Below are 25,419 nucleotides of genomic sequence, written 5' to 3' on the forward strand. Positions count from 1 at the left end.
TTTTTCAAACTTTTTTTGTAGAGCTGGGGTCTTGCTGTGTTGCCCAGGCTTGTCTTGAACTCTGGGCTCAAGTGACCCTCAGCCTCAGCCTCGGCCTCCTGAATTGTTGGGATTACAAGCATGAGCCGTGTGCCTCTTTTCACTTCTGATTTTGGATTTTTACTTAACTTGTTTGTCCCACTCCACCCCCTTTTTAAAGTTAGACTCTTTTTCCTGGTCTTTTTTCCCCGGTGGACTATGCTCAGGATCGACATAGTCTTGTTTGTTCCTTGGTTGTACAAATAGTCATTGTGCTTCATGTGCTCACGTTGCCATTTTTTTCCGCGCCAAATGGAAATCAAGCATTCAGCCTATCCAGTGGTATGTTGGTAAATGTTTAACAACGGGCTTTCTGGGGAGGAAAAAACCTCCTGGTTTGTAACACTTGCTGATTTCCATGGCGTTAATACTCCCACCACGTTGGAGTTGAGCTGCCAGGGTGATGTCCTGAAGGTGGAAGAGGGAAGAGAGGTATGAGGGCACAGGTTGGGCCACCGCAGCGCACGCCCTCTGTGGGCACAGTGACTTTATCTCTGTTTCCGTCTCTTTACGCTGAGGGTCTTTGAGAATGAAACGTGCTGGGAACTGTTCTAGAGCCTTTATGTGGAATAACTTAGTAATCCTCCCCACAGGGGATGTTGATGCTGCATTTTACGGGTGAGGAAATCAAGGCATGAGAGATCATGTGAGTGGCCTCAGCTCACACCGCAGAGCTAGGACTTTGATCATAAATCTTTAAAAGAACAAAACAGTGGCTGGGCGCCAGTGGCTCATGCTGTAATCCCAGCACCTTGGGAGGCTGAGGCAGGTGGCTCGCTTGAGCCCAGGTGTTCAAGACCAGCCTGGGCAACATGGCAAGATGTGGTCTCTATAAAAAATTTTTTTAGGATTTAAAAAAAGAAAAAAACAGTCAGCTTGGGTAACATGGCAAAACCTTGTCTCTACAAAAAAAGTACAAAAATTAGCTGGGTGTGGTGGCGCGTGCCTGTAGTCCCAGCTACTTGGGAGGCTGAGGAGGGAGGATCACTTAAGCCTGGGAGGTTGAGACTACAGTGTGCCAAAATCCCACCACTACACTCCAGCCTTGGCAACAGAGCAAGACCCTATCAAAAAAAAAAAAAAAAAAAAAAAAAAAAGCCTAAATCCTGGACAAGGTGGCTCATGCCTGTAATTTTAGCACTTTGGGAGGCTGATGTGGGAGGGTTGCTTAAGCCCAGGAGTTCAAGACGCAGTGGCTGTGTTCAGGTCTCTGCACTCCAGTCTGGCTCACAGAGCAGGACCCTGTCTCAAAAATACACATAAATTTTTAAAAAAGGGCCAGGCACGGTGGCTCACGCCTATAATCCCAGCATTTTGGGAGGCCGAGGTGGGCAGATCACAAGGTCAGGAGTTCAAGACCAGCCTGGCCAATATGGTGAAACCCAGTCCTTAATAAAAATACATAAGTTAGCTGGGTATGGTGGCAGGCACCTGTAGTCCCAGCTACTTGGGAGGCTGAGGCAGGAAAATGGCTTGAACCCGGGAGGCGGAAGTTGCGGTGACCTGAGATTGTGCCACTGCACTCCAGCGTGGGGACAGAGTGAGACTCCATCTCAAAAAAAAAAAAAAAAAAAAAAGAAAAGAAAAAAAAACGATTTGTGGCCAGACAGGTAATAGGGCATTTCAGATTCTAATTTTCTCTTAGCAACAGTCTCTATCACAGAATGTTGTTTTTTAAAGGGCTCTTTCATGGAACTATATGATCATATGGGCAACATTCTGTTGCAGTCTACCTTCTGTCTGACGGATATGCCATCCTGAAAAAGGAAAGAAGCTGAACTTCAAGTTCCTTTCATTTAGCCTTGGGTAAGAATCTAGAAGATGTTGGTCATACTGTGCTTGACATCCCAGATGGACCACTGAGGATGGGAGTCAGGATGTGAGAGGAGTCCTTAAGCTCTGTTGAGACTTCCGATGTAACCAGAAATTCCTTAAACCAACAAGCCAGGCCATGACCACTTGTTTGTTCTGAAGATGCTGCCAGTGCTGACCTTGAGGTCATGTGGGGAAGGAAATGGAAGGCCTTCCCTGTAGGTGAGGGCCAACCAGGAAGATGCTAGCATCTGTTTGGAGGATAGGGTGTAGTTGTGCAGATAGGAGAAAACTTGGAAAAAAGAAGTATGTAATATTATGTTAGTAAATGTCCTGGAGTCAGTTTATACCAGTTTCTTTTACAGTGAAATTAGCTGTAACTAAACCAGTGCCATTGCAGTGAACTCTTAAAGGATGTCTCTGATGTGATCTTTTTTTGTTTTTTGTTTTTTTTTTTTGAGATGGAGTCTCGCTCTGTCGCCCAGGCTGGAGTGTAGTGGCGTGATCTCGGCTCTCGCTCTGTCGCCCAGGCTGGAGTGTAGTGGCGTGATTTCAGCTCACTGCAACCTCCACTTCCTGGGTTCCAGTGATTCTCCTGCCTCAGCCTCCTGAGTAGCTGGGATTTCAGATGTGCACCACCATGCCTGGCTAATTTTTGTATTTTTAGTAGAGATGGGGTTGGCCAGGCTGGTCTCGAACTCCTGACCTCAAGTGATCTGCCCGCCTTGGCCCCGCAAAATGCTGGGATTACACGCATGAGCCACAGTGCCCAGCCTGATGTGATCATTTTTGAGTGTTTCTTAGAATGTGGGGAGAGCTGATAGAAACATAGAAATGTTCTTGTTATGCGGAGATTTTTTTCTTTTTTCTTTTTCTTTTTTTTTTTTTCTTCTTTTTTGAGATGGAGTCTCTCACTGTCACCTAGGCCAGAGTGCAGTGGTGTGATATCGGCTTACTACAACCTCTGCCTCTCGGGTTCAGGCGATTCTCCTGCCTCAGCCTCCCAAGTAGCTGGGATTACAGGCACCCACCACCACGCCCAGCTAATTTTTGTGTTTTTATTAGAGATGGGGTTTCACCATGTTGGTCAGGCTGGTCTCAAACTCCTGACCTCAGGTGATCCACCCGCTTCATCCTCCCAAAGTGCTGGGATTACAGGCGGGAGCCACCACGCCCAGCCCATATGCTGTTTTTCAAGAGAAACATTTTAAATATAAAGGCACAAGTAGATGAAAGTCAAAGGATGTTAAAGGACATACCAAACATGAATCACAAGAATGGTGAGATTGGTGTACTATGTTAATATCAGACAAAGCTGACTTCAAAACAAGGTATGTTGCCAGAGATCATGAAGGACATTTCAAAATGATCAAAGAATTAATCATCAAGAAGACGTAACAGGCCAGGCGTGGTGGTTCACACCTGTATTCCCAGCATTTTGGGAGGCTGAGGCAGGAGAATCGCTTGAACTCAGGAGGCAGAGGTTGCAGTGAGCCAAAGTTGCACCATTGCACTCCATCCTGGGCAATGAGAGTGAAACTCCGTCTCAAAAAAAAGAGAAGACATAACAATCCTAAATATGTGTCAACATAATAAAAGAAATTCAGGGCCAGGCGCGGTCGTTCACACCTGTAATCCCAGCACTTTGGGAGGCTGAGGCAGACAGATCACGAGGTCAGGAGTTCAAGACCAGCCTGACCAACATGGTGAAACCCCATCTCTACTAAAAATACAAAAATTAGCTGGGCGTGGTGGCACACGCCTGTAATCCCAGCTACTCAGGAGGGTGAGGCAGGAGAATCGCTTGACCCCAGGAGGCGGAGATTGCAGTGAGCCGAGGTCGTGCCACTGCACTCCAGCCTGGGTGAGAGAGCAAAACTCCGTCTCAAAAAAAAAAAGAAAAGAAAAGAAATTCAGGCCGGATGCAGTGGCTCACATCTGTAATCCCGACACTTTGGGAGGCCAAGGCGCTTGAGGCCTAGAGTTCAAGACCAGCCTGGGCAACATAGTGAGACCCCATCTCTATAAAAAATTTAAACATAGTCCAGGCGCGGTGGCTCACACCTGTAATCCCAGCACTGTGGGGGGCCTAGGTGGGCGGATCACGAGGTCAAGAGTTCGAGACCAGCCTGACCAGTATGGTGAAACCCCATCTCTACTAAAAATACAAAAAATCAGCTGGGCATGGTGGTGCATGCCTGTAATCCCAGCTACTCAGGAGACTGAGGCAGGAGAATCACTTGAACCTGGGAGGCGGAGGTTGCAGTGAGCCAAGATCGTGCCACTGCACTCCAGCCTGGGCTACAGAGTGAGACTCCGTCTCAAAAAAAAAAAAAAAAAAAAAAAATGTAAACATTAGCTGGTCATGGTATTTCTTGGTTGTATTCCTAGCTGCTTGGAAGGCTGAGATGGGAGGACTGCTTGAGCCTGCAGTGAGCTATGATTGTGGCACTGCACTCCAGCCTGGACAACATGGCGAAACACCATCTTTAAAAATAAAATCCAGTCTGACAATGTTTGTCTTTAATTGAAATGACTATTTGCACTTAATGCATTTATTGAAATGGTTGAATTTATGTCTGGTATCTTGCTGTTTTTTTTTTTTTATTTTGTCTCCTCTGTTTTTGTTGCTTATCTCCTTGTATTTTTATTATTAGTTTTGGTCTTTTGGATTAATCCAGTTGTTTTAAATTATACTACTAGAAAAATTCTTCTAGCAGGATCCTATTTCGTCGATGGTGTTTGTAATCCACCCAGGCTTCCACCTTCTCTGTGGCTAGAAACAGGACTGTCCAGAAGTCACCTGTAACTGCCCTATCTTGCAAGTTCTGATTTTGGCAAAAAAAAAGCCTTGACAAGGTTGGATTCACTTCTTTCCCTGGATTGTGTGTCATCCAAGTACGTGAGACATCTAGTAGTGCATTTCAGAGAGAGGAGTATCTGATATGTGTGTGGAGGCAGCCATCTTTTCCTGAAAGTCCTTTTAGGAATCATTATTTCTGGTCCTCTGAAGTTTGCCGCTACCACTCATAAATATCTATCCACACCCCTTACAAGAAGAATAAGGAAGATCTTAAGACCTAGAAGGAAAACTGATTGCAGACCAGGCTTGGTGGCTCAGTGCCTGTAATCCCAGCACTTTGGGAGGCCAAGGAGGGCAGATTGCTTGAGCTCAGCAGTTCGAGGCCAACCTGGGCAACATAGTGAATCCCTGTCTCTACAGAAAAAAAAAAAAAAACAAAAACCCCACCCCAAAATCAAAACTGAAGGTAGTGTCAGTGTATATATGGAGTCCCTTGTGCTGAAAGTCAAAGCAGCTTCATTTTGGGGCCTCAAGAGCTCCAGCTCTGGGCTCTTCACCTCTAAGCCCACGGGCAGTGCCCGCCCAGTGGTGTGTATAGATCGGAGGCTGCAGGGCCTCACCCTTAGCTGCAGCTGTCGCGTGCTGGGGAGCCTGTGCAGGAGGGTACACGTAGGAAAGTGCCATCTGCATGGGAAGAAAAATGCAGCGTCCTTGTAGTGTGGATGGGGTCCAGGAGACCCAGGAGCTGCCCAGAGGACCTGGTGGCATGCTGTAGAAAGCAGCCAGGTAGGTATCTGGGGCCAGGAGAGGTTTTGGAGCTGAGATGAGATGTGCAGACATCAAGTGAGTTTGAATTAGCCAAAGCCAGAGGCTGTGGGAGTGTGGCTGGACGGTGGAGGCTCCCGTGTCAGGGGTCCTAGGGCATCACCGGCTTTACAGTCAGACAAACCTGGGCATTTACATCTGTGGTCAGCCTTTTGTTTTTCTAAGTAAAAAATTAGATAAGATAAATTCCATCTCCTATTACTATAATTTTTAAAATGTTTCATGTAACATTGAAAAGATTTGTAATCTCACAGTAAAGTTTTAACTTTGTGAAAGATGTAGGCTTTATGTTTTCACTTTCTATCAGAATAGTGAAAACTTTGTTGCTAACCAGCCCTGGCCTGCAGAATGACATGTGAGACACTAGGAAGGACTGTCCAGACAAAGACAGCAAGAGCTGGGATGTTTGGGAAGCAGAGGAGGGGCTGGATCAGTGGTGATTCCTCAGGTGCCTGTGGCAAGACCTAGTGCCCAGTTGGTGTATGTGTGAGGAGGTGCCTGCTTCAGAGAGAACCCTGGGTGTGATTCAGCAAGATGGGGACGACGAGCGGATGGGCCGGGTGGCTGGGGGAGGCAGAGGAGTGAGCGCAGGGTCAGGCAGCATCAGCTGTCTTGATTTTGACTTGCTGAGTTTGCTCACAAATGTGAGACTTTCAGAGGGGAGATGTTCAGTGTTCACTCAGGACAGAAGGCATCCCTGACACATGGGAGAGACACCTGGGCGCATTCGCCTAACAGAACTACAGAGCAAGCAAGAGCATTGAGGGGCATGTCGAGCACGCTGGTGGGTGGGGGACAGTGTGGGGAAGGAGGGCAAAGGAGGGGGTTAGCCCAGAGGAGAACCTGGGGAGGCAGGTCCTGGAGCTGGGGGTGCAGCCTCAGAGCTGTTGAGCAGCTGGGAAGTCTGCTAACTTTGTGAGCCCAACCTGGAGAGGTCTGATGGGAATGGTTACTGGGGAGGGCCCCCACCATCCTGAGCTCTGGGAGTCTTGTGTGTTCATGCTGCAGATGGACTTCCAGGACTTGGGTCTAGTGTTGCTGAGGGTGGATCTGCAGAGGTGAGAGAAATGACCCCTTTGGACTTGGGTCTAGTGTTGCTGAGGGTGGATTTGCAAGGGTGAGAGACGTGACCCCTTTGCCCTCGTTTGCAGCTCTGCGGCCGTCACGATGTTCTGGAAGTTTGACTTGAACACCACGTCCCATGTTGACAAGCTGCTGGACAAGGAGCATGTGACGCTGCAGGAGTTAATGGATGAAGATGACATCTTGCAGGAGTGTAAGGCTCAGAACCAGAAGCTGCTGGACTTCCTGTGCAGGCAGCAGTGCATGGAGGAGCTGGTGAGCCTCATCACACAGGATCCGCCCCTGGACATGGAGGAGAAGGTCCGCTTCAAGTATGTACCAAAGCTGTGACGGGCCAGTGCGCCAGGCAGTACTGCAGGCAGGCCGCGGGCAGTGTCTGAGGATGGCCATAGTTGGGGATTTCTGATGCAGAAGCGAGCCGTAAAAATCCACCACCCCATGTGAGAAGTGAGGAGGGTACTCCCATGGGGTCTGAGGTTGAAGAGTTTGGAGATTGGGTGCAGTGGCTCACGCCTGTCATCCCAGCACTTTGGGAGGCTGAGGAGGTTGGATTAATTGAGCCCAGAAATTTGAGACCAGCCTGGGCAACATAGTGAGACCCTGTCTCTATTAAATTTTTTTTTTAAATTAGCCAGATGTGGTGTTGTGCACCTCTGGTTCCAGCTACTCGGGAGGCCGAGGTAGGAGGATCACTTGAACTTGGGAGGTTGAGGCTGCAGTGAGCCATGATTGTGCCACTGCACTCCAGCCTGGGTGACAAGAGTGAAACCCTGTCTTTAAAAAAAAAAAAAAAAAAAAGGCCAGGCACAGTGGCTCATGTCTGTAATCCCAGCACTTTGGGAGGCCGAAGCAGGCAGATCACTAGGTCAGGAGATTGAGACCATCCTGGCTAATACGGTGAAACCCCGTCTCTACTAAAAATACAAAAAATTAGCCGGGCATGGTGGCGGGCGCCCGTAGTCCCAGAGGCTACTGTACTCAGGAGGCTGAGGCAGGAGGATGGTGTGAACCCGGGAGGCGGAGCTTGCAGTGAGCTGAGATCACACCACTGCACTGCAGCCTGGGTGACAGAGTGTGACTCTGTCTCAAAAAAAAAAAAAAAAAGAGTTTTGACTGTCTTGTGCCGACATTTTTTCATTCTAAGTAAAGTTAATTTTAGTTGGTACACGTCAGAGTGTTTTGAGGGGCAATATGTTGGGAAAAAAAGACTGATCCCATGCTAGAGATGCAGGCGTTATTGCAGCATAAGGCTGTACTGTCAGCAGGGTTGGCTCCAGGCCACAAAATGGCTAGGCAGGAGAGATATGCAGTATCTGACCTACAGTCCTGGGACATGCTTCATTTTAGGGTCTTCAGCTCGAAGGAAATAGATCATTGTCATTCGTGGTACCGTCCGTTCTCAAAGTTTTTCCTGAAACGCCCATTCAGCCCTGGCCAGGATGCTAGGAGATGACACAGAGGGAGGGGGCAGTGTGGCGAGATGGCTGGAGCCTCAGGGCCTTGAGTCAGGACAGAAGGGTGAGCAAGGATGGGGCTGGGGCGAGAGGGAGGACAGGGCGGAGCTGGCCTCCAGCTCCTCATGGTGCAGATCTGCGAGGCACACATGACCCGCAGTGTCCCCAGGTGACGCCTCATTAGGAAGTGGGAGATACATACAGGTTAGCAAACCTCGGCCTGCAGGTCATGTCCTTTTCCGTGTGTCCTGTGAGTGAAGAATGGTTTTACATTATTTTTTATTTTAGTTTTTTGAGACAAGGTCTCACTCCATCGCCCAGGCTGGAGTGCAGTGGCATGATCTCGGCTCACTGGAGTCTCTGCCTCCTGGTCCCAAGTGATCCTCCCGCCTTAGCCTCCCTAGTAGCTGGCACTACAGGTGCGTGCCACCATGCCCGGCTAATTTATTTTTGTATTTTTTTTGTAGAGACGGGGTTTCACCACGTTGCACAGGCTGGTTTCAAACTCCTGGGCTCAAGCAATCCACCCACCTCGGCCTCCCAAAGTGCTGGGATTATAGGTGTGAGCCACTGTGCCTGGCTGGTTTTACCTTTACCTGTTTAAATGGTTGGGGAAAAAAAAAATCGAAGCTCGGGCATCGTGGCTCATACCTGTAATCCCAGCACTTTGGGAGGCCAAGGCGGGCGGATCACCTCAGGTCAGGAGTTCGAAACCAGCCTGGCCAACATGGTGAAACCCCGTCTCTAATAAAAATACAAAAATTAGCAGGGCGTAGTGGCGCACGCCTGTAATCTCAGCTACTCCGGGAGGCTGAAGCAGGAGAATGGCTTGAACCCAGGAGGTGGAGGTTGCAGTGAGCTGAGATTGCGCCATTGCACTCCAGCCTGGGCAACAGAGCAAGACTCTGGCTCAAAAAAAAAAAAAAAAAAGCCGGGTGTGATGGCTCACGCCTGTAATCCCAACACTTTGGGAGGCCAAGGCGGGCAGATCATGAGGTCAGGAGTTCGAGACCAGCCTGACCAACATGGTGAAACCCCGTCTCTACTAAAAATACAAAAATTTGCTGGGTGTGGTGGCATGTGCCTATAATCCCAGCGACTCAGGAGGCTGAGGCAGGAGAATTGCTTGAACCTGGGAGGTAGAGGTTTCAGTGAGCCAAGATCGCTCCACTGCACTCCAGCCTGGGCGACAGAGTGAGACTCCGTCTCAAAAAAAAAAAAAAAAATCAAAGGGAGAATATTTTGTCACACACATGAAAACGATATGAAACACGTTTCAGTGTCCACCAATAAAGTCTTGTTAGACACAGCCACACTCATCCACATCTCATAGCGTTGAGCAGCTCCAGCAGGGGCCACGGCAAATAATTCCTCCCTGGCCATTTATAGAAACTCTTTGCTGGCCTTTGTCTTAGAAGGAAGATAAAGCAGGATAGTGAGCCAGGGTGTCCCTGTGGCAGGGGGTGGTCAGTACTTCATTTAGGGTGGTCAGGCGTCCTCTTAGGTAAGGGGAGCAGTGCTGGGTTGGGGAGGAGAGTTCTAGCCTGAGCAGGGCCTTGCTGTAAGGAACTGAGGGTTAGGGTGGGGCAGCTGCAGCCAGAAGCTGCTGTGGCTTCTGGTCACACCTGCTGTGTCAGCATCACTGTTGACAGTCCCCATCCCTCCCACTTTCAAATGTGGCCCAGTCTGGTGACAAATTAGAGTTGAGAGACAGGTATGGGGCAAGGAGAGTGGGGAGGGGTCTTCTGGATCAGGACAGGAATCCCAGAGTAGCATCAGTGAGCCGGGAGAGTCTCATAGAGTTTGGGAGAAATCAGTAGTAGATAAGTACAGAACCAAGCAAACAGAGCAAGAGGACTATGAACCTGGGGGGAGACTTCCGTAAGTAAGCAAAGATGCCCTGAGTAAACAACCCAGGTCAGGATATCCATTTAAATTACCCTGTGACTCGGAGGGAGGGAAAGGGAGAGGGAAGTCGGGTGGTGGGAAAGCTTTGCCTTCCATTGTAGGAAGTTAATTCATAATGTCTAAAATTGGTGAACAAAGAAGAAATGTATGTGTGTATTATTTAGAAACATGGAGGTTAACGCTGGAGAAAACTGCTGAAAGAGTCCAGTGATTGCCTCTGAGGAGCATGACTTGGGATGCTGGGGGGCAGGGGGGCTGTCCTCACCAGCCCTGTCATCTCTCTGAGTTTTTCTCTGAGGAGTGTGACTTGGGATGGGGGCAGGGGGGCTGTCCTCACCAGCCCTGTCATCTCTGAGTTTTTCTCTGAGGAGTGTGACTTGGGATGGGGGCGGGGGGGCCTGTCCTCACCAGCCCTGTCATCTCTGAGTTTTTCTCTGAGGAGTGTGACTTGGGATGGGGGCGGGGGGCTGTCCTCACCAGCCCTGTCATCTCTGAGCTTTTCTCTGAGGAGTGTGACTTGGGATGGGGGCGGGGGGCTGTCCTCACCAGCCCTGTCATCTCTCTGAGTTTTTCTCTGAGGAGTGTGACTTGGGATGGGGGCGGGGGGCTGTCCTCACCAGCCCTGTCATCCCTCTGAGCTTTTCTCTGAGGAGTGTGACTTGGGATGGGGGCGGGGGGCTGTCCTCACCAGCCCTGTCATCCCTCTGAGCTTTTCTCTGAGGAGTGTGACTTGGGATGGGGGCGGGGGGCTGTCCTCACCAGCCCTGTCATCTCTGAGCTTTTCTCTGAGGAGTGTGACTTGGGATGGGGGCGGGGGGCTGTCCTCACCAGCCCTGTCATCCCTCTGAGCTTTTCTCTGAGGAGTGTGACTTGGGATGGGGGCGGGGGGGCTGTCCTCACCAGCCCTGTCATCTGAGGTTTTAAAGCACGTGCACATATCACTTGTATAAAAAACATGAAAGTCAGGTGTGGTGGCTCACGCTGGTAATCCCAGCACTTTGGGAGGCTGAGGTGGGAGGATCACTTACGCCCAGGAGTTGAAGACCAGCCTGGGCAATATAGCGAGACTCCATCTCTTTTTTTTTTTTTTTTTTTGGTCTGAGATGGAGTCTCGCTCTGTCGCCCAGGCTGGAGTACGGTGGTGCGATCTCGGTTCACTACAACCTCCGCGTCCCAGGTTCAAGTGATTCTCCTGCCTCAGGCTCCCGAGTTGCTGGGATTACAGACATGCATCACCACACCCAGCTAATTTTTTGTATTTTTAGTAGAGACAGGGTTTCACCATGTTGGCCAGGCTGGTCTCGAATTCCCGACCTCAGGTGATCCATCTGCCTCAGCCTCCCAAAGTGCTGGGATTACAGGCATGAGCCACTGCACCCGGCCCCCATCTCTATTTCTTTATTTAAAAAAAAAAAAAAACATATTAAGACTTTTTTTTTTTTTTTTTTTTTTTTTGGAAACACAGTCCTTTCTGTCAACCAGGCTGGAGTGCAGTGGCGCGATCTTGGCTCACTGCAACCTCCACCTCCTGGGTTCAAGCAGTTCTCCTACCTCGGTCTCCTTAGTAGCTGGGACTACAGGCGCACACCAGCATGCCTGGCTAATTTTTTGTATTTTTAGAAGAGATGGGGTTACCATGTTGGCCAGGCTGGTCTTGAACTCTTGAGCTCAGGCAATCTGCCTGCCTCGGCCTCCCAAAGTGCTAGGATAGTGCTAGGATTACAGAAGACACTTTTTTTGAGGCTAGTCAAAGTGCAGCAGTGTTTACACCTAATTGGTCACAAGCAGTTAAGATTTCTTTCTTCCTTCTTCAGTCTGTCTGCGTCACATGACTAGCCTTGTAAATAAAGTGAAACAAAAAACACTTTTTTTGAGAAATAGAATAGGGGCCGGGCGTGGTGGCTCACGCCTGTAATCCTAGCACTTTGGGAGGCTGAGGCGGGCGGATCATGAGGTCAGAAGATGGAGACCATCCTGACTAACATGGTGAAACCCCGTCTGTACTAAAAATACAAAGAATTAGCCAGGCGTGGTGGCCGGCGCCTGTAGTCCCAGCTACTTGGGAAGCTGAGAGAGTAAGTGCACTCCAGCCTGCATGACACAGCAAGACTGTCATCTCTTTAAAAAATAAAAAAAGATGGAGAAGATATAAATATATATGTAGACCAGGAGTTGGCAGACTGTATCTATGAAAAGTCAGAGAGTAAATACTTTAGGCTTTGCAGGTTGTAAGGTCTCTGTTGAAACGGCTCAACTCTGAAGTTGTAGCATGAAAGCAGCTACAGAAAATAGTAAACAAATGGATGTGGCTACATTCCAAGAAGGCTTCATTTATACAGAGCAGCACCTGTGCTTCGCGACTCTGCTATCCTTGCCTAGTGGCACTGCCAGGTTAAACACCGCCTCCCGCAACCTGTTAGCTTTGGAGGTCAGGGTTCTCCTGCAGACCTGGCAGAACACCTCCATGACCACAGGCTCAATTATGGGAGGACTCTTCTTGAAAGTGGAGAATTTGCCTGAGCTGTCTGTGCTCAAGAGAAGCTGCGCTTGGTTTGGGTGGATTGGGATCAGGTAGCAACCACTGACCCTGCTTAATTAAAGCCAGGGGCTGCTCCAGGGAGGTGAGGCCCACACGCTGCCTCTTCCTAAGGCCTCACATGCAGCTAGCCCTGCTTCTGCGGAGCAGCCCTTGGCTGAAAAGCCACTGTGGCTGTAAGATGGCTGGTCACCTTCCGGAGTCAGAGCACTGCCTGCCCAGGCCACAGCAGAGGGCGCCACCCCAGGGCTGGAGGCAGCAGCAGTCACATGGTCAGCCCTAGAGCCTGGGGATGCTCCTGGTCTTTTCGTGAGCTCTTGTCTAGTTTGCTGCCAAGATCTGGATTATTTGAGAAATAAGACAGAAGAGCCAGTAAGAGACACCAAGCTGTCGCTTTCATTACTCATAAAGCAGTGTCATTTATAACTCTGAGCTGTGGGCTTCCTCATTCCTGATTGCAGAATTAGAACTGCTCACCCAGTGGGAAGCAGCAGTGGGTCACAGCGGGCCCCCAGGAAGCACCCCCTGCCGCAGAGAGACTTGCTGCACTCAGGGCAGAACTGAAAGAAAGACAGCGTCTCCACCAAGGGAAACACTGGGAGGAAGGGAACTTTGCCATAACAGTTCCTGGGCCACTGACCATCCACTCCACATCCACTGTCCATCTCCTGTCATGGCTTCTTCCTCTTCTTCGGTTGACTTCCTGTGGTAAATTACACTCTGTTAAAACAGCTTCCTGAGATGGAGTTCGTGGGTGGTGATGTTTAGGGCATCGGGCCTGTGTGTTTGAGACCCTCTGATTAGAAGTTCAGACTGGGCATTACCCCCTGGGCTTTGGGAGCCTCCGTGTTGTCCTCTAGTCTCACAAGTCTGATGTAGCAAGCTCCTGGCTCATGTGTGTCACCTGTTTTCTCTCCTCTCTGAGGGCATTTAGGTTCTTTTCTAAGCCCTATTGTTTCTGAATTTCCCAGTAATGTGGAATTATTCCATGGGTCAGGACAGGGGATCCCCGAAGAGCATCATTGAGCCAAGAGAGTTTCATAGTCAGAGCTTGGGCGAATTTAGTAATAGGTAAGTACAAAATCAAGCAAACAGAGCAATGAGAAACATACTGACTCTAAGGGAAAAGTTGTATAAGTAAGCAGAGATATCCCGAGTAGACAAATGAGGTCAACAGTGGATATCCATTTATTTCATTTGTTGTTCTGGGCTTCCTGAACCCTTTTAGTCTGTACATTTGTGACATTAGCTGAGGGAAATTTCTCATATTGTTTCTTTGATATTTTCCCTCTTTTCTCTTTCCGGGACTTCTAATGAGGTGTTAGATCACTCAAATTAATGCTTTCCTTATTTTTGCTTTTAATGTTTTGTACTTTGCCTTTTTGGCCTACATCTGAGAGACTTCTTCATCTTTTAAGTTCTCATCCTTTTATTAACTTTTCAAAGTTCTACCATTATTTTTTGTTTGTTTTTTAGACGTGAGGTCTTGCTATGTTGCCCAGTCTGGACTCAAACTCCTGGGCTCAAGTGATCCTCCCATCTCAGCCTCCCAAGCAGTTGGAACCACAGGTGCCACCATGCTTAACATCTGTCATATTTTAAATTTTTATTTTTTTTTTGAGATGGAGTCTGGCTCTGTCGCCCAGGCTGGAGTGAAGTGGCACGATCTCGGCTCACTGCAACCTTCACCTCCCGGGTTCACGCCATTCTCCTGCCTCAGCCTCCCGTGTAGCTGGAACTACAGACGCCCACCACCACGCCCGGCTAATTTTTTATATTTTTTAGTAGAGACGGGGTTTCACCGTGTTAGCCAGGATGGTCTCGATCTCCTGACCTCGTGATCCGCCCGCCTCGGCCTCCCAAAGTGCTGGGATTACAGGCGTGAGCCACCGTGCCAGGCCAATTTTTTTTTTTTTTTTTTCTGAGACAGAGTCTGTCTCGCTCTGTCGCCCAGGCTGGAGTACAGTGAGGCGATCTTGGCTCACTGCAAGCTCTGCCTCCTGGGTTCACACCATTCTCCCACCTTAGCCTCCCTTTTTCTTTTTTCTTTTTTTTTTTGAGACGGAGTCTCACTCTGTCGCCCAGGCTGGAATGCAGTGGCACAATCTCGGCTCACTGTAAGCTTCGCCTCCTGGGTTCACGCCATTCTCCTGCCTCAGCCTCTTGAGTACAGGCGCCTGCCACCACGCCCGGCTAATTTTTTTGTATTTTTTAGTAGAGACAGGGTTTCACCGTGTTAGCCAGGATGGTCTTGATCTCCTGACCTAGTGATCCGCCCGCCTTGTTCTCCCAGAGTGCTGGGGTTACAGGCGTGAGCCACCACGCCTGGCCCATATTTTTAATTTCTAAGAGCTGTTTCTTATTCTCATATATTTTAATAAAAGCTTCCAGTTCTCATTCATGGATACACAGTCTTAATGTGTCATCTCTGAGAACATTGTAGTTTAAAAGAGTTTCCTTCTGTTCTCTACACTTGCTCTCCTCCGTGTGCCTTGTTTTCTGCTTGGTCAGCACCACGCTTCTTTCATAAGTGGGGCCCTAAATCCTGCACAGAGTTTGGGATCTGCATGGGGCTTACTCACCACAGCTTAGAGGCCACTAGTTGACTTTTCTCTTTGTCCCATTATTTTTCCCAGAAAAGAATCCTTCTAGCTCTCCACTGTGGGGAATGGACCTGTCAGTATCAGGAGCTGAGTTGGGAAGAGGGCTGGGGGCACCCCAGTTTCTTTCTTTTTTTTTTTTTTCACCAAGTCCCCTATTTCTGGATGGTGTCTGGTCACCCCGTGGCTGTGCCTGGTGTCCCTGGCCCCAGGAGCCATAAGGGAGGGACATGTCCCACTGCCCTGGCCTGTAAGTTCTCAGCCCACCCTGCCCTTACTGGCCGCCAAATCAGTGTCCAGGCCTCTCTGGAGTTCTGTGGCCTGAATTCTCATCCCTAGTTGGTGCCCCTTCTGTGGGCTTCTGAAACTCAGCCTTCCCTGTGCCAAGTCAGTCTTCACGTGGCCGGCTGCTTCAGTCCTCCAGGCTGGTTCGTCGTTTCTGCCTCTCCATTCTTGTCTTTTTAATTCTTTGTGTTCTTTGAGATGGAGTTTGAGAGGGAATATGAACAAGCCTGTGTGCTCCATCTGCTGTGTTTGACTGGAATTTCTATACCTTGTATACATTTTTAAAACTACTAGAGCAGCACCTGTCATTTGAAGAATAACTGTAAAATGTTGATAAAGGAAAAAAGAAAATCTTAGTCCCTCCGTCTAGAGAATCAGTGTCTTCTAGCTTGGTTTGTGCCATGTGTGCACACGTTTGTCCGTGTGTAGACAAGATGAGTTTGGAGCTGGGCGTGGTGGCTCACGCCTGTAATCCCAGCACTTTGGGAGGCCAAGGCAGGCAGATCACTTGAAGTCAGGAGTTCGAGACCAGCCTGGCCATCATGGTAAAACCCCGTCTCTACCAAAAATACAAAAGTTAGCCGAGCATGGTGGTGCATGCCTGTAATCCCAGCTACACAGGAGGCTGAGACAGGACGTGAACCCAGGAGGCGGAGGTTGCAGTGAGCTGAGATAGCACCACTGCACTCCAGCCTGGGCAACAGAGCAAGACTCTGTCTCAAGAAAAAAAAAAAAATCAGTTTGTTCCCTGTGGTATTGAGACACTTCTTCAAGGAATGATTTGGATGTTTCTCTGCTTCCTTACGTTTGATCTTCCTCCTCACCCCATGGGATGTGACTTCCTCCCCCTGCCCAGCTCACTGGTCTTAGTGTTAGAGATCTGGTAGACCTGGGGCCTCACTGTGGCCTTTGAGGCTGCCAACCTGGCCCTCCTCTCCTGCTCTCTGGTCCTCCTGCCCTGAGGGACCATGTGTTGTCCACTTGTTGGCCAGCCCCTCTGACATCCCACAAGGTGGGTACTGCCTGCCCCAATTAACAGACAAGGACACTAAAGGCCAGAAAGTTCGGCTAGTGAGGTCGGCTAGTGAGGGGATGAGCTTGGGCCTGCCCCAGCCCCCTGCGCCAGCTCTCAGGCCCCCTCTCTGCCCACACATCCAGCTTGCAGTGCCCCTGTGCCCTGACCCTACTCCATCAGGCCCCAGCCAGGTCCTCTCTCCCAAACCCAAGCCTGCTGGGCCACTCTTTGACCCTCTACACTCCACCTGCCCTTCACAGGTGCTGTTCCTCAGAGCTCTAAAAGTGGCACTTTCTTGTCTGGGCTGATGAGGCACACCCACCCCCGAGCCAGCCGAGATCATTGCGTTTCTTCCCCTTCCACACTTGGTCGGCTGCCAGGCCTGGCCAGCTGTTTCCTATAGAGTCTCTCAAACCCTGGCCCCTCCAGCCGGTCGCGTGGACCACCTTGGCTTAGGTCCAGTGCTAGGGCTGCCTCTCCACCTGGCGGTGGCCACATGTTGGCAAGAGAAGGAAGGTCATAGCAGCTGACCTTGAGCACACATTTGCTGTGTGACAGGCATGGGCAGGCACTGTCACCTGCACATTCTATTTTTTTTTTTTTTTTTTCTGGAAACAGAGTCTTGCTCTGTCACCCAGACTGGAGTGCAGTGGCTTGATCTCATCTCACTGCAACCTCTGCCTCCCAGGTTCAAGTGATTCTCCTGCCTCAGCCTCCCGAGCAGCTGGGATTACAGGTGCCCACCACCACACCTGGCTAATTTTTGTATTTTTAGTAGAGATGGGGTTTCACCATGTTGGCCAGAATGGTGTCAATCTCCTGACCTCAGGTGATCCACCTGCCTCGGCCTCTCAAAGTGCTGGGATTACAGGTGTGAGCCACTGCACCCGGCATATATTCTTTTTTTAAGTCAGGGTCTTACTCTGCCACCCAGGCTGGAGTGCAGTGGTGTGATCTTGGCTCACGGCAACCTCTGCCTCCCGGGCTCAAGCCATCCTGCCACCTCAGCCTCCCATGTAGCTGAGACCACAGGCATGCGCCACCTCGCCTGGCTAATTTTTCTTTCTTTCTTGTTTTTTTTTTTTTTTTTTTTTTTTGGAGAGATGGAGTTTTACCATGTTGCCCAGGCTAGTCTCCCACTCCTGAGCTCAAGAGTGATCCACCTGCCTCAGCCTCCCAAAGTGCTGGGATTATAGGTGTAAGCCACCGTGCCCGTCCTTACCTGCACGTTCAGATGAGAAAACCCAGACACAGAGAGGACAGGTCACTTGCTGGTGTCAGGACAGGCCTGTTCTGAGACAGCCATTCCTACAGGACGCTCCCACTGAGTGGGCCCTGTGCTCCTCCCCAGCATTCCCAGAGGCAGGGTCATGCACCAGGCCTTGCTATGGGGGCTGCTGTTGAGGGCTGCGTCCTGGGCTGTGGGGTGTACCTCTCCTGGGGCGATGGCTATCACCCACCTCTGTCTACCAGGTACAAAAGAGGGAGCAAAGTACATTATTCACAGGTGTTGGTATTTCTTAGTCATAACGTTCTTGTGTAGTGCCTCATCCCTCACATGCTTCCTGAGCGGCTGATGGGTGTTTCTCCCATCTAGGGATGGAGTGGGCTGTGTTTGTTGATGGAAGGGGACATGGCTTAGAAGGAAAAGAGAGGCTCAGTGGAGGGGAAGATGGAAATGGCCACAGATGTGGCCTCGCGGAAACAGTGTGGTTAGACTGGAGGTGAGAGGCCTGGAGAGAGGCAAGAGGCCTGGCAGGCGAGTGTGAAGGCCTGGAGGGAGGTGAGAGGCCTGGAGAGAGGTGAGAGGCCTGGAGAGAGGTGAGAGGCCTGGCAGGCGAGTGTGAAGGCCTGGAGAGAGGTGAGAGGCCTGGAGAGAGGCGAGAGGCCTGGAGAGAGGCGAGAGGCCTGGAGGGAGGTGAGAGGCCTGGAGAGAGGCGAGAGGCCTGGCAGACGAGTTTGAAGGCCTGGAGAGAGGTGAGAGGCCTGGAGAGAGGTAAGAGGCCTGGCAGGCGAGTGTGAAGGCCTGGAGAGAGGTGAGAGGCCTGGAGAGAGGCAAGAGGCCTGGCAGGTGAGTGTGAAGGCCTGGAGGGAGGTGAGAGGCCTGGAGAGAGGTGAGAGGCCTGGCAGGCGAGTGTGAAGGCCTGGAGAGAGGTGAGAGGCCTGGAGAGAGGTGAGAGGCCTGGAGAGAGGCGAGAGGCCTGGAGGGAGGTGAGAGGCCTGGAGAGAGGCGAGAGGCCTGGCAGGCGAGTGTGAAGGCCTGGAGAGAGGTGAGAGGCCTGGAGAGAGGCGAGAGGCCTGGAGGGAGGTGAGAGGCCTGGAGAGAGGCGAGAGGCCTGGCAGACGAGTTTGAAGGCCTGGAGAGAGGTGAGAGGCCTGGAGAGAGGCAAGAGGCCTGGCAGGTGAGTGTGAAGGCCTGGAGGGAGGTGAGAGGCCTGGAGAGAGGTGAGAGGCCTTGAGAGAGGTGAGAGGCCTGGCAGGCGAGTGTGAAGGCCTGGAGAGAGGCGAGAGGCCTGGAGGGAGATGAGAGGCCTGGAGAGAGGCGAGAGGCCTGGCAGACGAGTGTGAAGGCCTGGAGAGAGGTGAGAGGCCTGGAGAGAGGCGAGAGGCCTGGAGAGAGGTAAGAGGCCTGGAGAGAGGTGAGAGGCCTGGCAGGCGAGTGTGAGGGCCTGGAGAGAGGTGAGAGGCCTGGAGAGAGGCGAGAGGCCTGGCAGGCGAGTGTGAAGGCCTGGAGAGAGGCGAGAGGCCTGGAGAGAGGTGAGAGACCTGGCAGGCGAGTGTGAAGGCCTGGAGGGAGGTGAGAGGCATGGAGAGAGGTGAGAGGCCTGGAGAGAGGTGAGAGGCCTGGCAGGCGAGTGTGAAGGCCTAGAGGGAGGTGAGAGACCTGGCAGGCGAGTGTGAAGGCCTGGAGGGAGGTGAGAGACCTGGCAGGCGAGTGTGAAGGCCTGGAGAGAGGAAAAGCCGGAAGACTGAGAAAGGTTATTTAAAGAATGGGAGTAGGGTCAGAAAATGTCAGATATCAGCGTATAGGGCATGAGGAGCATAGAAGGTATGTTAAAAAACTGAACTTCTAGTAGTCAGAAATACCAGCTGGTCACAGGTAGTCACGTTTTTATTCTGTTCTGAGGTCTGTAGTGTTTGATCACGTGGGTCTGCTTCCTAAGAAGCAGACTATGTAAGCAGCTTCCTAAGAGTTGGAGAAGTCTAATTTCACCTCCAGTGCTTGGACTGTGCCCTTTTAGATATCCAAACACAGCCTGTGAGCTTCTGACTTGTGATGTGCCGCAGATCAGCGACCGCCTCGGTGGGGACGAGAGCCTGCTGAGCCTCCTGTACGACTTCCTGGACCATGAGCCGCCTCTCAATCCTCTGCTCGCCAGTTTTTTCAGCAAGACCATTGGCAATCTCATTGCAAGAAAAACCGAACAGGTAAATCACGTGCAAAGCCTCCGTGACTTGGGGCACCGTCATGGTGGATGCTGACGTGTCCTCCTGTGAGCCTGGCGGTGCGACTCATCCTCCGGCCGCGGGAACAGCATCTGTGACTCTTCTGCGCAACACGTGGAGCAGTGTGTGGGTTTTGCCAGTCTGGGAGCTGGAATTTGAAAGAGTGTTTCTGGCTGGGTGTGGTGGCTCAAGCCTGTAATCCCAGCACTGTGGGAGGCCGAGCTGGGCAGATCACTTGAGGTCAGGAGTTCAAGACCAGCCTGGCCAACATGACAAAACCCTGTCTCTACTAAAAGTACAAAAATTAGCCGAGCGTGGTGGTGCGCACCTGTCATCCCAGCTACTTGGGAAGCTGAGGCAGGAGAATCGCTTGAACCTGGGAGGCAGAGGTTGCAGTGAGCTGAGATCGTACCACTGCACTCCAGCCTGGGCAACAGAGTGAGACTGTCTCAAAAAAAAGAAGGAGTGTTTCTTATAGCTGGCTCTGGAATAAGCAGCACTTCCCACCATCCCTGGGAGCTGCACAGGGCCCCAAAGTAGGCCATCTTGTGCTGTCACTGACCAGGTGGAGGTGTGAGGTCCTGGGGCATCATGGCAGGACCTTGGACATCCACTTTCTCAGGTCTGCAGCTTCATCTGTCTGGGTGGCGTGTCTGTCTGTCCAGAGCATTTATTCTTTCAAAACAAAGGTCACTTCTAGCATTAGACTTCTGCAAAAGCAGTTAGTGAATTCATCTCAGCCAGCTGTAACGGGGTCTTCCTGGAGTCCATCCTTGCTCCTGCCTTACATGTGACCTGACCTGGGCTTCTGCCCCTCCAGGCTGTGGACACACAGGTAGAGAGGCGTGGTGGCCCCTGTGCCTGCACCCTGCAGTCCGCCTTGGCCAGTCTTCTTTCCTGTGTCATGCCCCACCCGCCCATCCCTGATGGGAGTATTTCAAAACAAATCCCAGACACCAGATTATTTCTCATGTAAATATTTCAGTATGTATGTACATTTATTTATTTTTGAGACAGGGTCTCACTACGCCCAGGCTGGAGTCCACTGGCTCCAACACAGCCCACTGCAGTCTCAACCTCCTCAAGCTCAGGTGATCCTCCCACCTCGGCCTCCTGAGTAGCTGGGACTACAGGCACATACCACCACACCTGGCTAGTTTTTAAAATATTTTTTGTAGAGATGGGGTTTCCCCATGTTACCCAGGCTGGTTTCGAACTCTTGGGCTCAAGTGATCTGCCTGCCCAGGCCTCCCAAAGTCCTGGGACTACAGGTGTGAGCCACGATGCCCAGCTATGTATCTCTAAATTAAATACTTTTTTCTTTTAAATATAATCAGAATTTCATGATCACACTCCAAAAATATTAACCGTAATTGTTTCATACCATCAAACATTCAGTCAGGGCACAAACCAGTATCTTATATCTGCTTTGAGCTCTGAGAAAGCGCAGCCCCACGAAGGCCGCGGTTCCCCTTGACCACATTCAGCATGCATGTGAGTGTTCAGTGGAATGCCGTCTTCCCTTGCGCCGTAAATCTGAGAGTTGCAAGGGCCGCCAGGGGACTGCCTCACCTCAGCTCCTTCTGAAGCTGAGTGTGAGTGAAGGTCGCCAGCAGCAGTGGGTCGTGCTGGGTGTGAGGCTGCTGGCAGAATGGGAGTGGGAGTGGAGGCGCGGGGAGCTGTGGTGTGGGCCGGGGGATTGTCGTGGCTGTGAGGTGGTAGTAGATGTTGTAAAAACCTTTACTACCTGGCCCTTGCAGCCCAGTGACTAGATGCATGTATCTCATAATTTGCCATAACCTGATCTTATTCCCCTGCCACTTTCAGATATTTTCTTTATAATTTTACTGCTTCATATAATATTTTTCTTCCATTCTCTCACCCAGTACTTAAGGCATTAAAGTAATATGAACTGAACTGTTAAACATTTCTTCTGTTGGCTGGGCACGGTGGCTCACACCTGTAATCCCAGCACTTTGGGAGGCCAAGGTGAGTGGATCACCTGAGGTCAGGAGTTTGAGACCAGCCTGACCAACGTGGAGAAACCCCGTCTCTACTAAAAATACAAAATTAGCCGGGCGTGGTAGCACATGCCTGTAATCCCAGCTACTCAGGAGGCTGAGGCAGGAGAATCACTTGAACCCAGGAGGCAGAGGTTGCAGTGAGCTGAGATTGCGCCATTGCACTCCAGCCTGGGCAACAAGAGCGAAACTTTCCATCACCCAGCAGCTGGCTTGTTCTCAGGGCCAGCTGTGAGGCAGGGATGCCTTGAGCCTTCCTCCTATGTTTCCTGAAACTGTGGGAGTAGCCTAAAGGTGGGGCTTCAGTGAAATGACCGTCCGCATTTTCCCCGCCCCTCATTATGAATTCTTTCAGACGTCTACAAATGAGAGAAAATATTTCATGAACCCCCATGTCTCCGTCACTCAGATTCCACATCATCTGTTCATGGCTAATCACATTTCTTCTATATCTCTTTATTTGTTTTTCTTCAAGATTATTTTTATGATTCTTTGCCTTTTGATCATGATGATGATGATGATGATTTTTTTGAGGCAGAGTCTTGCTCTGTCACCAGGCTGAAGTGCAGTGGCGCAATCTCAGCTCACCACAACCTCCGCCTCCCGGGTTCCAGCAATTCTTCTGCTTCAGCCTCCCCAGTAGCCGGGTCTGCAGGCGTGCACCCCCACGCCCAATTAATTTTTGTATTTTCAGTAGAGACAGGGTTTCACCATGTTGGCCAGGATGGTCTCAATCTCTTGACCTCGTGATCCGCCCACCTTGGCCTCCCAAAGTGTTGGGATTACAGGCGTGAGCCACCACGCCCGGCCGACGATGATGATGATTTTTGAGATGGAGTTTTGCTTTGTTGCCAAGGCTGGAGTGCAGTGGCGTGACCTTGGCTCATTGCAACCTCTGCCTCCAGGGTTCAAGCAATTCTCCTGCCTCAGTCTCCCAAGTAGCTGGGATTACAGGCGCCTGCCACCACACTGGGGTAATTTTTATATTTTTTAGTAGAGACAGAGTTTCACCATGTTGGCCAGGCTTGTCCCAAACTCCTGACCTCAGGTGATTTGCCTGCTTTAGCTTCCCAAAGTGCTGGGATTACAGGTGTGAGCCACTGCACACGGCCTATTTTGTTTTTTGTTTTTATTTTTTTCTTTTCTATTTTTTAATTTTTGCTTTCTCTTTTTTATTGTTTTAGAATAAGCAAATTTTAGAGTGAGTTTGTCACTTTCTACATTCTCCCTCTCCATACCCTGCCCCCCAAAAATAAACCTACAGAAATTTTGATGAGGTTTGCATTGGCTGTAGTTGTGTCTGACAAACTGTGGTCCACAGGCCAAAAGCAGCCATCACTGATTGTGTGAGTGAGGTCTTAGTGTAGCACAGCCACTTCCATTTCTGTGCACGCTGCCCGGGGCTCCTTTCACACCACAGCAGCACAGCTGGTAGCTCAGGCTACTTTGATTTCTCAGAAATACACTGCAGTTCTTTGTATGGCAGTCTTAAGCATCTTTCACTAGATTTATTCTTAGGTATTTGATATCTTTGTATTATTTTGAGTGGTGTCTTTTTTTTTTTTTTTTTTGAGATGGAGTCTTGCTCTGTCGTCCAGGCTGGAGTGCAGTGGCGCAATCTTGGCTCACTGCAACCTCCACCTCCTGGGTTCAAGCGATTCTCATGGATTCTCGTGCCTCAGCCTCCCGTCTGGGGGATAGAGTGAGATTCTGTCTCCAAAAAAAAGAAAAAAGAACCTCTATTTTTTTCAAGCCCATAATGATCAATGTATCATATTCACATACATCAGTATTCTAGTTGTGATATTATACTGGTGTTTTAGAAAATGTCACCATTGGAGGAAACATGTCAAAGCATACAAGGATTTTGTTTTTGTTTTCATTTGAGGCAAAGTCTCCCTTTTGTCTCCCAGGCTGGAGTGCAGGGGCACAATCTCGGCTCACTGCAACCTCCGCCCCCTGGTTCAAGTGATTCTCCTGCCTCAGCCTCCCGCGTAGCCAGGATTACAGGTGCCTGCCCCCATGACCGGCTAATTTTTGTATTTTTAGTAGAGATGGGGTTTCACCATGTTGGCCAGGCAGTCTTGAACTCCTGACCTCAGGTGATCCACCGGCCTTGGCCTCCCAAAGTGCTGGGATTACAGGTGTGAGCCCCCACACCCGGCCTTTAAATGGTATCTTTTTAATTGAAATTTTGACTGAGATTACTGTATTTACATGAGGTTGTATGAAATAATATGAAGAAAATCCTTGGCCAGGAGCAGTGGCTCACTCCACCCAACACTTTGGGAGGCCAAGGTGAGTGGATCACTTGAGCCCATGAGTTTGAGAGCAGCCTGGCCAACATGCCGAAACCCCGTCTCTACTAAAAATATAAAAATTAGCTGGGTGTGGTGGCACACACCTGTAATCCCAGCTACTTGGTGGGGCTGAGACAGGAGAATCACTTGAACCTGAAGGCGGAGGTTGCAGTGAGCCGAGATTGGGCCACTGCATTCCAGCCTAGGTAACAGAGCGAGACTCTGTCTCCAAAAAAAAAAGAAAAAAGAAAAAAGGCCAGGCGTGCTGGCTCACACCTGTAATCCCAGCATTTTGGGAGGCCAAGGCAAGCAGATTATCTGAGGTCAGGAGTTTGAGACCAGCCTGGCCCAACATGGTGAAACCCTGTCTCTACTAAAAATACAAAAATTAGCTGGGCGTGGTGGCCGGCACCTGTAATCACAGCTACTCAGGAGGCTGAGGCAGGAGAATCACTTGAACCCGAGGGTGGAGGTTGCAGTGAGCCGAGATTGTGACTCTGCACTCCAGCCTGGGCGACAAAGGGGAGACCGTCTCAAACAAAAACAAGGCCTGGCGCAGTGGCTCACGCCTGTAATCCCAGCACTTTGGGAGGCCGAGGCGGGCGGATCACAAGGTCAGGAGATCGAGACCGTCCTGGCTAACACGGTGAAACTCTGTCTCTACTAAAAATACAAAAAATTGGCTGGACGTAGTGGTGGGTGCCTGTAGTCCCAGCTACTTGGGAGGCTGAGGCAGGAGAATGGCATGAACCCAGGAGGCGGAGCTTGCAGTGAGCCGAGATCGCGCCACTGCACTCCAGCCTGGGCCAGAGTGAGACTGCATCTCAAAAAAACAAACAAAATCCTTGTATGCTTTGACATGTTTCCTCCAATGGTGACATTTTCTAAAACACTAGTAGAATATCACAACTAGAATATTGATGTGAATGTGTGAATATGATCCATCGATCATTATGGGCTCAAAAAAATAGAGGTTATTTTTTCTTTTTTTGGAGATAGAATCTCACTCTATCCCCCAGGCTGGAGTGCAGTGGTGTGATCTCGGCTCACTGCAACCTCTGCCTCCTGGGTTCAAGCAATTCTCATGCCTCAGCCTCCCGAGTAGCTGGGATTACAGCCACCCACCACCACGTCTTGCTAATTTTTATATTTTTAGTAGAGACCATGTTGGCCAGGCTGGTCTTGAACTCCTGAGATCAAGTGATCCGCCTGCCTTGACCTCCCTCAAGTGCCAGGATTACAGGCATGAGCC

General features: G+C 50.3%; 1 protein-coding gene across 51 annotated transcripts in view; it reads left to right on the top strand.

Annotated features, from left to right (window-relative positions):
* PPP6R2 (protein phosphatase 6 regulatory subunit 2) overlaps nucleotides 1–25,419 on the top strand; it is a 113,734-nt gene that overhangs the window by 56,721 nt on the left and 31,594 nt on the right. For 14 of the 51 annotated variants that reach the window (XM_063807531.1, XM_063807527.1, XM_063807532.1 and 11 more), the window contains exons 3-4: nucleotides 6,670–6,912; nucleotides 19,642–19,828. In XM_063807531.1, the coding sequence (XP_063663601.1) occupies nucleotides 6,686–6,912; nucleotides 19,642–19,828 (414 nt within the window). In that variant the 5' untranslated portion in view covers nucleotides 6,670–6,685. 51 annotated transcript variants of the gene reach the window in all.

The sequence above is a fragment of the Pan troglodytes genome, chromosome 23 (genome assembly GCF_028858775.2).
Source record: "Pan troglodytes isolate AG18354 chromosome 23, NHGRI_mPanTro3-v2.0_pri, whole genome shotgun sequence".
NCBI lineage: Eukaryota > Metazoa > Chordata > Mammalia > Primates > Hominidae > Pan > Pan troglodytes.